The sequence below is a fragment of the Protopterus annectens genome, chromosome 9.part0 (genome assembly GCF_019279795.1).
Source record: "Protopterus annectens isolate FY-2018-M chromosome 9.part0, PAN1.0, whole genome shotgun sequence".
Lineage (NCBI taxonomy): Eukaryota > Metazoa > Chordata > Ceratodontiformes > Protopteridae > Protopterus > Protopterus annectens.
Window position 1 is genome coordinate 207,788,974 of NC_056743.1, and position 16,969 is coordinate 207,805,942.

At 37.6% G+C, this 16,969-nt stretch overlaps 1 protein-coding gene across 1 annotated transcript in view; it reads left to right on the forward strand.

Moving 5' to 3' along the window:
• The window catches only part of TSPAN32 (tetraspanin 32), a 1,820,558-nt gene that overhangs the window by 1,274,599 nt on the left and 528,990 nt on the right, over positions 1-16,969 (forward strand). The window contains exon 5 of the mRNA XM_044082752.1: positions 685-786. Within this exon, the coding sequence (XP_043938687.1) occupies positions 685-786 (102 nt within the window). The remainder of the gene's footprint in view (positions 1-684; positions 787-16,969) is intronic.

Consider the following 16,969-nt stretch of genomic DNA (forward strand, 5'->3'; position numbering starts at 1 on the left):
GTTAATAATACAGGGGAGGAGTAAATATGAATGGACAGTGTGATAGAGGTGTGTTATGCACTTATTTACATTATAACTTCAGTACTTCTTTTCATTTTTATATGCAAGCCAGCAGGGTATTCTAATTGCATAGAAAAAGGCATACAAATAGTTACAAGCTTAAATTAAGCTTACATTTTTTCATATTTTATTAAAAAAAATCAATTTTTACAGAATAATTTTAATAGGAAGACGTACAGCATCTAAGTATTGGAATTAACTATTTTATTGGAATGTTAACTTACGCTACTATCTAAACTGTTAAGTACATTTTGCAAGTACTTATCCCATTGGTTTATTATGAGAGAGAAATATTTCCCCTGGAGCTGTGCCTGTTAAACTAAAGATTTAAGCAGGTTACTCTAAACTGTTGACATGGGTACAGTACAAGTCAAAAATGGTGATTAGAACAGATGCTATGATTAATATATATCTTTCAACTTCTCCTGCCTTATCACAATGGCATTCCTAAGAAAATAAATACATTGCACCCAAGTTCTTGTTACAACATCCATGGTGTCAATGCCATGTTTTCATGCATGGTTTGAATCATTATTTTTACTGACAAAGTTATACTTGCAGTGGTATTGCATATTTGTTTTATGCATACTTTTAAGAATGGCTCTTTATTTTCTGATGATATAGGTTGAAAATGTAGTAAAAGACATTTATGATTTCCTTTATGAAGATGTTCGACAAAACACCTCCAGCACCATGAAATGGGAACTACACAAAATACATGCTATGGTAAGTACCTGTTAACTACTACATTTGGATTGCATGCGAACTGTTACTAAACATGAATATGGTCACTACTGGGAATACGACCAAAGGCAGCACTGAGTCACAGTCAGAAGATAAGATCTAACAAGTGTAGTCAATTCTTTGACCTTATAAATAGGATAGCACATAACAAGCATGGGTGTGCATAGGACTCACAGGCTTCATCAAGGTATATGACTTTAGCCTGGCATATGAAAAAAGTGTCACAACAAGCAGTGGGCAAAGAAGGGCCTTCCATATAGCTAATAGTGAGACTTGTGTTGTCTGCCAGTGCTTTGAAAGTTTAGGAGTGTTAGGGATTTTCTTTTGTGAGAGAAGGGGAATCTGTGCCATTATTGGGTAGAAATGAGCTAGCACCGAGATTCTATAGTCTGTTAGTTGTCCTTGCTTTGATATAATTTCTACTGCATTTGCAACTTTGTGCTTAGTTGAATACAGTTGTGTGAAACTGCCCACCTCAGAGACTGATTCACTACAGTAACAACAGATATTTTATTTCCCCATACAAGAGAGTCACCTAACTTATCGCCAATACTGAGTCTTGGTTTGCCTGCCAGTATTTTTAAAGTTGTTTTTAAACTGTTTAGTGTTTTTTTCTCTTGAGATAGAGGGGGAAATGTATAATATTCTGAGGTATTCTTTGCTGGAAGTGAGCCAGAATTGAGTGTCCCTTTGTCTGTTGATTGCTTTGCATTGCTACAGTTTCTAGGGTCTATATCAAGTTCGTCGAAATGGCTGATGATCGAACACCAGATGTTCAAACTGTGAAGGTCGAACACTGATTATTGCGAAGCTGCGGAACACTGAATTCTTTCCCAAGGAAAGAATTCGGTGGACCATTTCTGTGGCTTCGCAATTATCAGGACTGTGGTGGGAATTTACGGGTCGGATTCAGGTAACTGTGTGATTGTGTGGACGTTAGGGTTAAAGCGCGGGTGAGGTGGGTGTGCGATAGTGACAGACTTTAGGGATAGGATGGGCTAGGTGAGTTAGGGTTAGGGCGCGGGTCAGGTGAGTGTGCGATAGTGATGGACCTTAGGGTTTGGGTTAAGGTAATTGGATAGATAGTATATGTACAGTTTAGTGTATGGTTAGAGGTAGGATTTGAAGTGTTTGTGTGTGGATTGCTGCTGTTTTGGTGTGCTTGTGTTGTGTGTGTGTTTCTTGGAACAGCAATTTTTTTCCCTAGGAAACAAATTGCTGTTCTAAGACTTCAGTGTTTTTGTACTTTGTGGTTAGAAGTTCGAACATATAGCGTTCGAACTTCAGCCATTTTGGTGAACTGATATATACCCCAGTTTCTACAGTGTTGTGCAACTGCCTGTGTTTGAGCTGATTTGTGTGATTTTGCAAATGCACAGCACCACCTTAGTTCACACTGTATAGTAGCCAGTGGTTGCGCATTTGAAATTCACTTCCAGATGACCTACATTGTACTTGCTGCACTAGATTTATACTGTTGTGATAATGTTTTATGTATTTACATCTCTGTTTAAATAACTGTTTGATATTTCTCCCATCACTGTATGATGTTCTGTCATTTTACCCATCTTTAAAGTGCTGTTCATATAATTGGGTTTCTTTTACAGCTGCACTGATGATCAATTTGCAGCCTTAGATATATCATACTGTAGTTCCTTAATTATTGCTGTCCTACTACTGTTATTTAAAGTAATGGATACTGCAGATATACTGCTACACTTGTAGTAATTAGTAATGTTCTTATACAGTACTGCTTACTATATATTGTACAATAATTCTTCTGGACATTCTTGCTGAGAGCCACAGTCCATCAACTTCAACTACTGGCGGACTGGAAAACACAGATAGATATGATTGACCTTGGTAAGTATACAGAAATGCAGTCATTTTAAGTAGTATCTGCCCTCACCAAGAATGATGGTAAGATACTCAGCTTCAATAATTAGCTTAAAAATTGGCATAATTCTTTTTGGATGCAGTATGAATCTGCTTGGAATGAGATAGCTAATGGACAGTCTGCTTTCCACCAAACTTCTTACCAGGGCTTTTAAATTCTAGCTAAAGTATTTGCTTCCCCAATAGTAACATTTTAAGGCTGGATCCACCTACTCAGCATTGCCATCTAGCAAATTCCAACCTGAAATACAATGAGGTGGCACTGATCTATGGACTCTTAACAATAAAAGCTTCAGCTTAAGGTCCTTCTACAGCATAAACACACACGAACATAATAACATGAGCAGTTTTTCAGGAAATTGAAACACCTATCATATGTTGGGTTAGTAGGCTTCATGCTTTTACACCTACAGACAGCTATGGTATAGTGTCAGTCTTTTTAGTGACCCACTCATGTAAAGGCAGATTCCTTATGACTCTAATTTTGAACTTTCAGTAATCAAAGTCACCATAAACAAAATCATCTCACATCATAACCAGCTGTTAATCATCACCCACATCCCACACAAATCTGATAACTACCTTATTGCCACAATCAGTATCTCTGTAGACCCTTAAACATTTATTTTAGGTTACTTCAGTTATTATGCAGTAAACTGAATCAAGTGCCCTACAAATAGAATGCATGTACTGTACATTACTTACTAATACCATTTTTGTTTTCACCTTTGACCAGCAATGGAAGAAGGTTCTGCAGTCCTCTTCAGTATACTTTTAACACCCAAGAAAGAAAAAAAAAATCTGAAAATGTAGTATCCAGATAAAAACACTCTACTACCGAAACAGCAAAGCATGATGATTGCATTTGTTAAAAGTACAAAAACAGATTTCTAAAATTATTTTCAAAAATGCCCATAATTCTGCTAAAAGATACAATTTTGAGCTCAAGTTTCCTAGATATTATCAGTGCTAATCTATCACCTGAACAGCATCTCTACATACCTCTCAAACTCTTAGAGCAAGAAATCTGGACAAAGCCGCAGATAAAACGGGAACAAAGGCCCAAAAATAGGAACACTATAAATATTGTTCTTACAAACTTAAAAAGTTGACAGAGTAACAGGTGTTGCCTTTGAATGAACTTTCTGAATGGGCATGAAGTCTGAAACTCAAATGGCTGTCATTATTTTCTGACTTCAGTCTTTAATGATTATCTGCTGATTTGCCGGAAAACCACAAATATATGAAAAGTGGACTAAAATATGAGGCAAAAATCTGTACAGTTGAGAGGTATGCATCTTTGTGCATCTTAGATAATAATGTGGCATGCGAAAACAAAAAATACACATGGAATTGCACACTAGCACACAACAGGGTTGTCTGCAGTGCCTTTAACATGAATACCCTGAAAATTTCATACTAAATTTACATTTAGTTGAAGAGTTGTAACCCTGCAATAGACTCACTTTGTTAAAATGGCAAACATATTACTTTCAACAAATGCCTATGACTCTGCCAAAATGTAACATTTTCAGCTCAATTTTTTAACAAATCATTTATGAACCACTATTTTTCAAGCTGTTAATATTACATTTGTTAAACCTGAATCCAAAATTTGATTTATAAAAATGATTTTGAAACCACAATTATAAACTGTGCTGTACAACACATAACAGACTAACAGAATGGTGCCTGAAATGACTGCTGAAAAACTTCATACCAAAATTACACGCAGTTAAAAATGTATAATCCTACAAAGCAATCATTTAATTAAAATGGATGAATCACTTTTCTTCAGCATTATTTTCAACAAATGTCCACAACTCTGACAAAAGTTGCAATTTTAGTCTGATTTTGGCAGTTTGAATCCATACTGTGTTTTATGAAAATGACGGTGAAGTAAATATTATAAATGGGCTTGTGCTGCACAGTTTGACCAAAGGGTCCCTCGAAATGACTACTTTAAAATATCATACTAAAACTATGGAATTAATCATTTATAGCTCTGCAAAACAATTGCTTAATTAGAATGGGCAGTGTACTTTTGTAACTATTTTCAACAAATTCCTGTAACTATAGCATACTTTAACATTTAGAACTCACATTTTCAAAGTACTGTCACGTGAATTATGCCACTATACCTGTGAAATTAGAATCCAATATCTGATTTATGACAATGACTACAGAATGACATTTAAAATGTAATTGTACAATGGCACATATATGTTTGATGGAGGGGCTCCTAAATTACAGCCCTAAAATGTTCATGTTAAAATGCAGGTGGTCAGAGGAACTACATTACATTAAATACGATGAAAATAATTATCATACATAAAGAACTAAACATAAAATTCAAATAAAGCACAGCTGCCCCTCTTATAGGTATAGTAATTTACTTGGGGCTGCACGAGGTACAGGTAAAACTGCAAGCCAAAGGATTAAAAGTCTCTTCACCTTCAGAGGTGTGCCCCCCAGTCATGTCTGTATATGTATTATGTACAACCATACTGCTCAACTGTACAGATTTTCACAAAATGTCCAGATTTTTGCCTCACATTTTTGGTCTGTCCCTCATAAAATTTGTGATTTTCTGGCAAATCACTGAGGATCGACGTCACTAAATAATGAAATGCATTTGAGTTACAGACTTCATATCATTCAGAAAATGCATGCTAACACAAAATGTGTAATTTTAGCAACTTTCTAAGTTTATAAGAGCAATATTTAAAATATGTCCCTATTTTTGAGCCTCTGTTCCCCCCAAATGTTAGGCTTTGTCCAGATTTCTTGCACTAAGAGGTTGAGAGGTATGTGTACAACGCATCATGTTTTATTGCCTAATTATCTGGACAGGTACAGAATATTCCCTGTCAAAAAAACAGTGCATGCTTTCTAAGGTGAAGAGCAAGCATTCTGCCAAGCATCAACTGATGTATGTTTAAATATACAGTTTATAAGCATGCGTAGCACTGTAAATAGTTTCATGTAGGTAGCTGATTATTATTTGTGTTTGGGCTGGGAAGGGCAACTACCCCAGGGGCAAAGTGATGGAAGGGGTGTGAACAGCTGAGCCAAGTTTTCTTTAATACAATACCAACTTTTAAAAACTGGTATTGAATTTGCAGTTAAACCTGAGCAGTGAATCAGTCCATGTGTAACTGCCGCAGTTTAAAAGTTATTTTTTTCTTAACTAAAACCTGAATACTGTAGTGCTCTGTGCAGGCAAGGAATAAACTGTAGCAATTATTTGCAACATTTGTAGCAAGCAGTTTGCTACCGTTTAAAAAGATTTTTTTAAAAAAACTAAAATATGAACACTGTAGCATTCTGTGCATGCAGGGTATAAACTGTAGCAAATAGTTTGCTATAATTTAAACAAATAAATGATGTTGAAGGAGGCTTGGGGGCAAGGCACAGAAATGTGACTTGACAGGAGGGAGGGAAGGGGGTATGTTTTGCATCCGGCTGCCTGGTTGATGTAACAGTAGAAGTAATATCCTTTTTCCATTTTTTTTCTTCTCCTCAGTGGAAGAGCTGGAGGGGAGAAGCTTAGATCTAACTGCAATAAGCTGATTGTGTACAATTAATGATTTGGCTTATTGATAAAATATGAAAGAAACTGTTTTAGAGGCACCTCTCTTCCATCTAAGCAGTGCAGGAGACTGTTTCTGGAGTGAGGAAGCTTGCTAATTTAGGAACACTCACTCTGTCTCGAATACTACTTTTCATAACAGCAAAATCAGCATTAGAAAAGTATAATTTATCTATATACCATGCGTGACTTATCTGTGATCTTTTCTGAACACCATGCTCACTGTAATCAGTTAGTTAAAAAATGCCATATCAAAGAAATAAGATAAGTGCAGGTATGTGGAACCTGCATGTTTTCTTTGGTCTCATCAAGCTGATGCTCAGGGTTCAAGTCCACTAATTGCACTGTCCTGCCCTGAAATTAAGTAGGTACAAGACTGGATCCTTTACAACTGATTTCTCAGTAGACATAACCAGTGGAGTTAGAACACTAAGGTGCTTGAGATTTCCATCCTTGTAGCATCATCTCATTGGTGTAGAAATGATTCTATTCTGTTTCCATTAGCCTGTTTCTGTATCCTCTTGCACACTACTGTTTTAATATATCTCTGTGTGTGTGTATATATGTATATATATGTGTGTGTGTGTGTGTGTGTATATATATATATATATATATATATATATATATATATATATATATATATATATATATACACACAATGATCCTCAACCCCTTTTCCCATTTTGCATATGGGGTCGGGGTGTCACTTCTACAGTGACAATCATTGTGCCAAGTTTTACATCACCGGGTGGCTAGCCCTGCCTTGGTAGTTAATGTGTACCATTCCCTCATTCACATTCACCCCTATGGCCAATTTTGAGTGTCCAGTCTACCTACAGCATGTCTTTGGAATGTGGGAGGAAACCAGCGCACCCAGAGGTAGCCCACATGACCACAGGGAGGTCATACAGACTCTACACAGAAGGCACCCCAGTTGAGAATCAAACCAGAGAGCCTCTTGCTATGAGGCTGTCCATCTCCATCTGTTAGCTGAAACAAAATCATTGTGGTAGGCTAACATATTACTGGCTTTTTCCCAGAACTCAGGTGAATTCCAAATTTCTGTGAAGAGAGCTGAAGCATTTTTGAAGGAGTCATACTTCAGGAATGTAGTTTGATTCTTGTCTAGGTGCGTTATGTGCAGTCGACATGTCCTTCCTGTATTCACACAGGTTCACTCTCACATTCCAAATACAGGCAATACATTGATTGGGTACACTAAACTGGCCATAAGGCTGTATGTGCGTGAGTTGTGTGGAAGACCAACCATGTCATCGTCTAGATGATTGTCACTGTTGACGTGACACCATAAAGCCATGTGCACAATAGGAAAAAAGAGGTTGTGTATGAATGGAGATGGGTGGTGTAAGATAGGTTTTCTGCTTAATATGGAAGACAACTTGGCAATCTATACATTTCCAATTGTTTTATTGTTAGTGGTATGGACAAAAAAAATGGTAGCTGTAATTTTTATTCATTTGGCAATGCACTTATCGTTGTTTCACTCTGGCTACCAACTTCATTCTTGTGGGTAATTCCCAATTTATCTTGGTTACTCTGACTAGTACATCTAATCAGTTTGATGTTACTGAACTTTAACTTGCCACAATTGTATTTATCTGCTTTTGTTTCTGTTTCTGATAGACTGGTACAAATTTTGTGATATTTACCATCATCATGTATTTTGTATAGGCAGCATCTTTTTCTTGCTGTAAAGCCTCTGACAGAAGTCTTTGTCCACAAATATAGTGCTTGCTTCGGCGTTGATCAGCTAACTGGATATACACTTATCTGCTAACACTAATTAATGCACTGTTACAAAAAAAAAAAAAGACAATTGCTGCATTTATGGATGGTACATAATGGTCCTTTCCATATCAAACAGTTTCTTCTTGTATCTTCATGGAGTAGGTTGTTCACCTTTCTTGATGTCTCGATAATGGTCACATATGCCCTAATTTTAAATTACCATATGAGAAAAACAAATATCTGACCTACAGTGTCAGATATTTTGCTCACCACCGCCTTGCATACATCAATGAATATTAAAACGTGTAAAAATCATAAATATAGTTGCAAGTATAGGAAACTTCTTTAAGAACCTCATGTTGATCAGGATCAAATGCAGGAATGGTTAAGGAGAGGTGAATTCAAACCAAAAAATGAAAGGTTAATATTGGCGGCCTAAGATAGTGGACTATGTACATGTTAGTGCACAAAGTCCATTAAACATGTTGGAGAAACAGACAAATCCAGGTTTTGTAAAACAGTCTTGGAAACAGATGCACATCTCATTGCTGGGTGTGACATACTAATGGCAGGAGGACTGTATACTGAAAGGCATAATAATGTGGCAAGACTGTTGCACTGGGGATTGTGTAAACATTATGGTACTGAAGTAGCTGAAAAACCCTGGAAACATGAGCCACACAGCATCATAGAAAATGATGAAGCTTACATCATATGGGATCACCCATTACCAACCGTTCAAAAGATAGATGTGAGAAAACAAGATATAGTGGTCCATGAAAAGAAGACAAAAGTAGCATTGATCATTGAAATTGCTAAGCTCAGTGACTACAGTGTCTTGTGTACAGACAGACACAAAGTCATAAAATATCAGGATTTGCAGGCAGAAGCAAGAGCAATGTGGAAGAAAAATACCCAGACATTTCCAATAGTAGTAGGAGCAACAAGTCTTATAAAAAAGAATCTGCAATCGTATTTAGATATGCTACCAGTACATGTAACTCTGTACGAATTGCATTAGGAGTCATTACTGGGCATATTACAGGTGCTGTGAAGAGCACTTTTGGCTGACATCAACAATTGAAACAATACTAATTTTATGAACTTTAATCATACTTTGACTTAAGAATGGGGTCCATTCCTGTCATAGTAATAGAAATCCAAAAGACTTGGAGAAATTAAAAACGATGAATATTTATCAAAGGTCATCCCATGTTGCTAGACTGTTATCGGACTCCATTCTATCAGTGGCCTGACCTAGATAGCTTCTACACTAAACAACTACCATTAAACACAAGTACTAAACCACAGCGAAATGCAGTTTAACATAGAAAATTATTCAAAGCTTCATCCTAATAAATAAGAATCAGATAATTACACAGCTCACTTTAAAACATGTACAAATCTTTAGAAAACTAAATGCAGCAAAATTACCAGGAAACATAATTTCAGACTGTCACTTGTAAATACAAATTATCTTTATTCATTTTTTAATATTTTCCTTTCTTGACTAGTATAAAATATTGTTTATGTGGGCACTTTGTTTTTGACCTTGTTTATCTGTGGATGGTCAGGAACTCTGCAGCTGAATCATTAGGTGCTGGCTATCATTTCAGTCATACACTGCATTTTTATTGTTTTACAATGCTACACTTGTATGTTTTTAAAATCTTGAGTCATGCTTTATCTTGCCCCTTATGATTTGGGTTCTGTCCTCCTGAGAGAGCTACCGTTGTCCTGTAATGTAATAGGTCCAGTTTTCCAAGCAGACTGTTAGTTGTTCCCAAAATGGGTGTTGACACATTTGGTGGGCAATGTATACTTTCCATTCCTAATAAATTGTGAATACCTTTATCAGTAAAATGGATGAAACCCCCTTTTTTCTAAATAGTTTGCAGCTTAAACTGCCATTGTAAGTCTGAATGTGTCCCTGATGAAAAGCAATTAAAAATATATCAGTTTTGAACATACTGAAAACCATATGCAAAAATCTAAACTTGTCATCTTTCCAGACTTGGTTAACTTTTGTGATTGTCTTTGGCCTTTTATAGGACTTTCCATTCAACATTTTCTATTATATTATCTGTAACTAAATAGTCAAGGGATCTTCTAAAACCACATATGTCCAAATGCCTAATAAATTAAATATAAAAGTAGATGGGTATCTCATAAGTGGCAGATAATATCATCTGAGAATTGTTTCTCTCCAAGACCCCCTTCTCCAAGCTCCTGTGACAATTATGTAAGGGGTGTAGAGAGGGTGTTTAATAAATTAATATGAAGAATAAGAGAAACTAAGCTCGAACACGAACAGCTCAGGTTCAAATGAGGATCCTGTAGAAATGGCCCAAGGTTTGCAGTGAACCAAATAGAGAGAAAGCTGGAGACTGAAAAGGTCTAGCTGGACAATTCTAAAATATGAAGTGGCTACAAACTGAGATAGTAACTTTATGTATCTGTGAGGTGTGGTTGAGGCAAATAAAATTCTGAATAAAGAGGCTAAAGATAGAATAACACATATTGTAAATCTGACACAATGTGTCGGGGGCAGCACAGGACAGAAGAATTTCAAAAATGATTAAAAGTGACAGAGAAGGTAAAGTAGAACAGATTACATTGCTTAAATCCTAAATGTAAGAAAGATTGACGAGAAATGGGGAGGAGGTAGGAAGAAACAAGGATGCCTAACCAAGAGATGGATAGATTGCATAAGAGAAGACCTGTGACAGTCAGGGATGATTGTTGAAGAAGGTAGGAGAGTGGCTTCAAATTGAAAGTAGTAGTGACAGTTGATACAACATCCTGACCCGATGTAAAATGGGAAAAAAACGGAGGTTGTAGCTGCTGCTGGTTACTGCTACTGTTCTAATCAGGAATTAACATGCTAGAATGCTGTAGTTGTGCAAAGCTGTCCAGTGATAGTTTCTTACCCATTCTGAGAAAAAAAAAAAAAAACTTCCAAGCAATATAATATGTATGTAAAATTGTGGAAATCTGGGTTATGATTAAACATAAGAACTAACTAACTGACCAACCTCATATTTCAGTCTGCTTACCTATTAGATAAACGGGAGAACTTGCTTAACTAACACGGTCTTTCTTTTTATCCCACTATTTGAAGATCCATATGCTTGGCCTATGCGTTATTGAATTTTCTTAATATTTTGACTACTACTTCAGATTGCTTTTTACTGTGCACAACCTGTCACTTCAAATATAATACCTGCTTATAACTACATCAAGTCATGCTCCTTCTCAGAGATCACCTTGTAAAAAGATGTTTCTACTTAGGTCATCCTGATAGTCACTACCCTGAAGATTCAGTCATACTTCCATTCAATACCTGAAGATTCAGCCATGCTCCCAATCAATACTCTGAAGATTCAGCCATGCTCCCAATCAATACTCTGAAGATTCAGTCATGCTTCCAATCAATACCTTGAAGATTCAGTCATGCTCCCAGTCCATCTTTTTTCAAGAGTATATATATATAATATATGTGAAATTTAGTCTGTCTATATAATGTTTCTTTTACAGGCCATGAGCCATTTTTTCCTCTTTTAAACTTCTTCTGTATGTGTTGCCTATGTCAAGTTAAATGATTTCCACAGAACTGCACATAAATCAGCCTGAGACTCACAGGTTCATAGTTGATTACTAGGTTAAAGGCACAACAGCCTTTACAAGCCTAGCCAATAATACCCAAGATATGAGAATATTATATTGTAATTCCCCAGATATTGAATGGGGTAATATCAGGTAGTGGTTCTTTGTGTGTTGAGTCCTACAGACTGCCTCTGTCTATAAGGGACAAGGCCAGTACCCCAGGAGTGAATTTATGGTTCCCCATCCATTTATCAAATTCATTTTGAAGAAGGTGAGGGATGGGCTTTGTTTTACAATTATGGGAAGTTTATTCTATAGACGAGGTAGCTTTGGAATAGGAATCTGTCTCTCCATCAAGTTCTGTTAGTCACAAATAAGTTTCAGGTCCATGGAACATTTAACCCTTGCATACTTTTTCTTGTGAATATGTAATATTTTCATCTGAGCTGGATCGGAGAATGTCTTGTAGGTCAGGAGTAAGTCCCCTCTCAATAAACGGTATGAGATGGAGTAAAGGGCTAGGGCCTTAGTCAGTCTGCATAAGACATGTCTTATGCTTTGTATTTTTTAGTGAGAAACCTCTGGGGCCACTCCATTTGGTGTAAGTCCCTGCTTAAGTACATGCAGAAGGGAGCGTTGTACTCAGTTATGGACTTGATGAGGGCCTGATCTTAATGCTGTGCCATTTTTTTATAAGTTGAGCCACATAAAAGGATTTCCTCATTACTATAGCTACCTGGTGGTCAAAGTTTAGGGTATTATCAATGTGTGTTCCTAGGTCCCTCACCACTGGGTCTACTTTTAGGGGGTGTGCTATCGATATTATAATTTGCAGGGCTGGGATATCTGATTTACTGAAGGGTATGGTTATGCATTTTTTAACATATAGTCTCAGACCAAGGTTTTGCAGCCAGTCATTTGTTATATTTAGGCCTGTTTGTAGGATGTCAACATTGTTTGGGGATTCAATAATTGCTCCCAGCTTACAGTCATCGGTGAACTTGGTGAGCCAGGTGCCCCCAACATGGGCCTTCACTGCAGAGAAATATATACCAAACAGGAGGGGTCCCAACACTAAGTCTTGTGGGACACTGCTAGTAACAGGTTTCTTATCGGAAGTGGATTCAACTATCCGGACATGTGCTCTGTCAGTGAGCTAGTTGGCTAACCATCTGACATTCCAGGAGTGTAGGCCTAACTCAGCAAGTTTATCTATGATCCCTGAGTTGGGGATTGTGTCAAAAGCTTTGGCCAGGTCTAGATAAGATGTGTGCAGTGGTTTACCCTAATCTATGGGCCTGCTGACTTTCTTGAAGAAGTCCACCAGACTGAGCAGTCAAGATCTCCCTTTAACAAAGCCAAATTGTCTGGTCCAATGTTTGGGTGAGTTTCTATGTTATTGTTGATTAGGATCATGATAATTATCTCCATGGTCTTGCAGATAGGACTGGTCTTGCTTATGGGTTTGTGGGTCCCTGGGTCAGTTGATGGGTCCCTCTTGTGCAGGGGGATGACTGTTGCAGCCGTCCATTCCTCTGGGACAAAGTCCATCTGGAGGCTGTGATTAAGGAGGTTTTCTAAGAGCCTTGATAGATTCTTTTTTAAGATATTTAAGAAGCATCCTGGAATGTTGTCGGAATACATGGAGGCTTTGTTTTTGGCTTTAACAAGCACATTAAGGACTTGTTCCCTCATAATGACTGGTAGGGAGATGATTACTGTATTTCTTTGGGTGTAGTAAGAGGTGATAAGGGGGGGTTTGAGTGGAACTTGTCAGCCAGCAGGTTTACTGATTGAATGATTGATTTTATTGACTAATTTTTTTATACTATTTAAGATGAGATGATGATTGTGAATTTTATACCCGTTGAAGGCTTGAAACCAAAGCACTAACTCTGAATAAATTTGGTGAGCTTTTGAGATTCGTGACTTGAGTTTGTTGTTTTTTTACTATAGTTTCAGGTTGGGAGTAAGTGTCACTGTTCATGATTAACTTAGCACATTGCTGAGCATTTTCTCTGAGGTTACGAATATAATTAAAAAAAGCATTATGGTTATATTTCACCTGAAAAGCTATCCTTGTCTAATAATTTGCGTCTGCAAATTTGACCAGCTCTCTAATTTGTTTGTTTATACTGGTGAGTGTCTTTTTGCACTGCTTTGTCTGTTACTTCTTGGCTTTGGACAGGATTTTTTTTTCTTTTTGTTGAACAGCCTATTTATGCTAGGGGTCTACCAGGTGGTTTATTTTTGCCAGTAATAATAGGTTTGACTTGGACAGATACTACTGCTTCTATGCAGATATGAATGTGGTTGTACAGTGCTTTTGTGTATAGCTTAGAGTAGGCCTCAGTGTCATCTGGGTTCGGTGGGACTTGGAAGTTTAATAAGCTGTCACTTAGAGGTAAATGACCTTAGCAAAGTTCTTAACAGGTTTGGAGTTTGATGGGGAGCTAAGTTCTGTTTAATACTAAAGATCATTTTGTGGTCAGATCTTACCAGGGAAGAATTATTGCCTAGGAGGGAGCAGTATCCCCCATGTTCATGAGTACTAGGTCTAGGATATTTGTACCTCTAGTTGTGGAGCTAACTAGTTGCTCCAGGGTGTTTGCAGTGATGAATTCCAAAAACCTCTGAGCAAGTGAATTATGGGTCATATAAGTCTCCGAGTATATGGAGAGGTCGTTGAAGTCATGCATAAGTGTTGTGCTAGGCTGAATGTTAAGAGATTCAAGTAGGTTTAGGTAGGAAGTGTTTTGTTTTTGGACTCATGTTAGGGGATCTGTAGCTTGCAGGAATATAATTAGGGGTCACACCTATGGTTAGCTGTGCATGGAGCAGCTCAAGCAAGTGATGTTGTTGAGTTTAGCAGTGTAGTTATCCTTTAAGAACACTGAGACACCTCCTCCCTTTATTTTATCCTGAGTTGAAGGAGATTGAAATGTATGAAAGGCACTGTAGCCTTTGACAGCTAGGGTGTTTTCTATGGTTCTGAACCATGTTTCTGTAACTGCACATATGTCTGCATTCTCCAGGGTAATGAGTACTTCCAGGGAGTGAATTTTTTTTTCATTTAAACTCCTAACGTTGAGCACTTGTACCTTTATATAGTCATGAATGATTTTATTTTTGTTTCATTGGAGGGTTTTACTACATGGCATGGCCTAAAAATCAGATGTCGTTTTTGCCAGTATCTGGAAGCCACGTGGTGACAAGTGCAAATCATCTCTGGCAAAGCATCATGGTTTGTTAATTATGTCTCCTCAAGCTAAAAGATATTGGATCCCCTTGTTGTGGCACCAGAAACTAAGCCAATTGTTGAAGTCAATAATTTTTTGCTGTTACTGTGACATCATCATTGGTGAAGGTAGCATGCTAGTCAAGGCTACAGTCATACCTGCATGTTGCACATATTCAGAGAGCTCGATCATGTCTCTTCATATAGTCCAATGAGGTACGTTTTAGGTCATTTACACCCGCATGGACTATGACCATTTCATACTGGTACTTGTGGTTTAAAGTCCTAAGTGCATGCATGATCTGGCAGATCCTGGCTCCAAAAACACACTTTAAACGCCAAAAAAAAGATTTAATAAACAAAGCTTTCGGGCTAACCACCCTTCTTCAGTACATAAAAACAATGGAACTCATCATGACATTAAGTAGGGGTTCTAGTAAAATCACATCAGATCCTGGCTCCAGACAGGCAGCTCACGGTGATCTTCTCCCTTTTTAGCCTGGTGAGGGGGACATCAGTATGTCTTACAACGGAATCCCCAATAACTAGAATGCTTAGCTGTGTGGTGTGTTATCTTATGGGCTTGGAAGTGGGGCTACTATGATTTACAGAGTTATGTATTTTGTGAGGTGCTGTCTTTTTTAAATGTGTGAAGGGCCACTGAGAAATGCATTTAGGAAGTCTTGGAGGTTTGGGTAGATTACAAATGAGTACCTCAGCATATGGGGGTCTATATGTTTGTCCCTTAGTATTGGTAGTGAGTGTTCTGGGTGTAATGCTAACAACCTGGTTTGCATTTTGTGTGTGAGAGCTATGCCTCCAATGATATTGTATATCTACATCTCTCTCACACTGTGTTTGTCTATTCTAAAATTAAATGCAGATCCATGGCCTATAAATCCATGATTTTATAGAGCTGTGGTCAATTTCTGTGTATGTAATAACATTTATCCTTCACGTTCACAGTTTGGTCTACCTGTGGATCTGTATTTGGTTTTGTTCACTCATTTTTTTTTATCTAAATTTAAACAGTTGTCAGTGAACATAAGGAAGTTACTACACTGCTTCAGGATGCCTATTTCCACCAGGCCAGAACCAGGGATGGCAGGGAAGCACCTGTCCATTATACCAGATCCTTAGTAGATGAGGAGTAGTAGGGTAGGGTCACTTAAAGGACTATGTGAGCGTGTTTAGTAGTATACTATTACTATTAGATGACCTGCAGTGGTACGACCCTCTGTACAAACTGGTAGCTCTTTGAGCAGCTGTGAACAGCAGGAGACTATGCAGAGCATTTCCTATAGAGGATTTTAAACTGTAGAGATTTGTTACAAACAAGGCACTGGTAACTGCCCTTGTGCAGTGTATAAAAGGGAGGCTTTTATACCAGCAGGATGAAAGACTTTTACACAGTTAACCCCTCAGGACAATCAGATAAACACACAATAAGTCTTCTATCAGGAGTTCCCAAGTCGAATGGGCTGAATCATTCCTCTGGTCCCACCAGAGTGCAGAAAAATCCTCTTAATGTAAAAACAAACTGGTTTTGAGCTCAAATGCAGTAACACATTCTTTACTACAAAAGGCTTGAGCATGCCTTTTCTTTGAGGTATGGAGATTTCCATGTAAGCAAATAAATGTAGTGCAGGTGTGGAGTGCAAGCCCTCACATTGGGGAGTACGGGGGATTTTTGCCCTTGCAAAACTAACTGTTGACATTTGTTGTTCTCTAGTTTCTCCTTTGTTCTTTTCTGATGTCAAGTCTTTCATTTAGAGCTCTTGGGATTATAGCAGGGAGCATGATTACAGCCATTTTACTTTGTCCTGCTGATGCCTGACTGCTCATGTTAGCATTCTGCCAGCATTCCTTGCTGCTTTCTCACAGTGTTGGCTTACAGCTCACATTAAAAGATTACAAAATTAAAAATGCGACGAGAGCACATATAAAAAAATAACTATTTAAGCAATTCCAGGAAGAAGTCACACTTTTTTTAAATTATACAGTGCTGAAGTGATTGTACTTAATATAAAAAAAAACAATCACTGAAGTTATGATTTTTGAAATTGTTTGGCAAACTTAGTCTT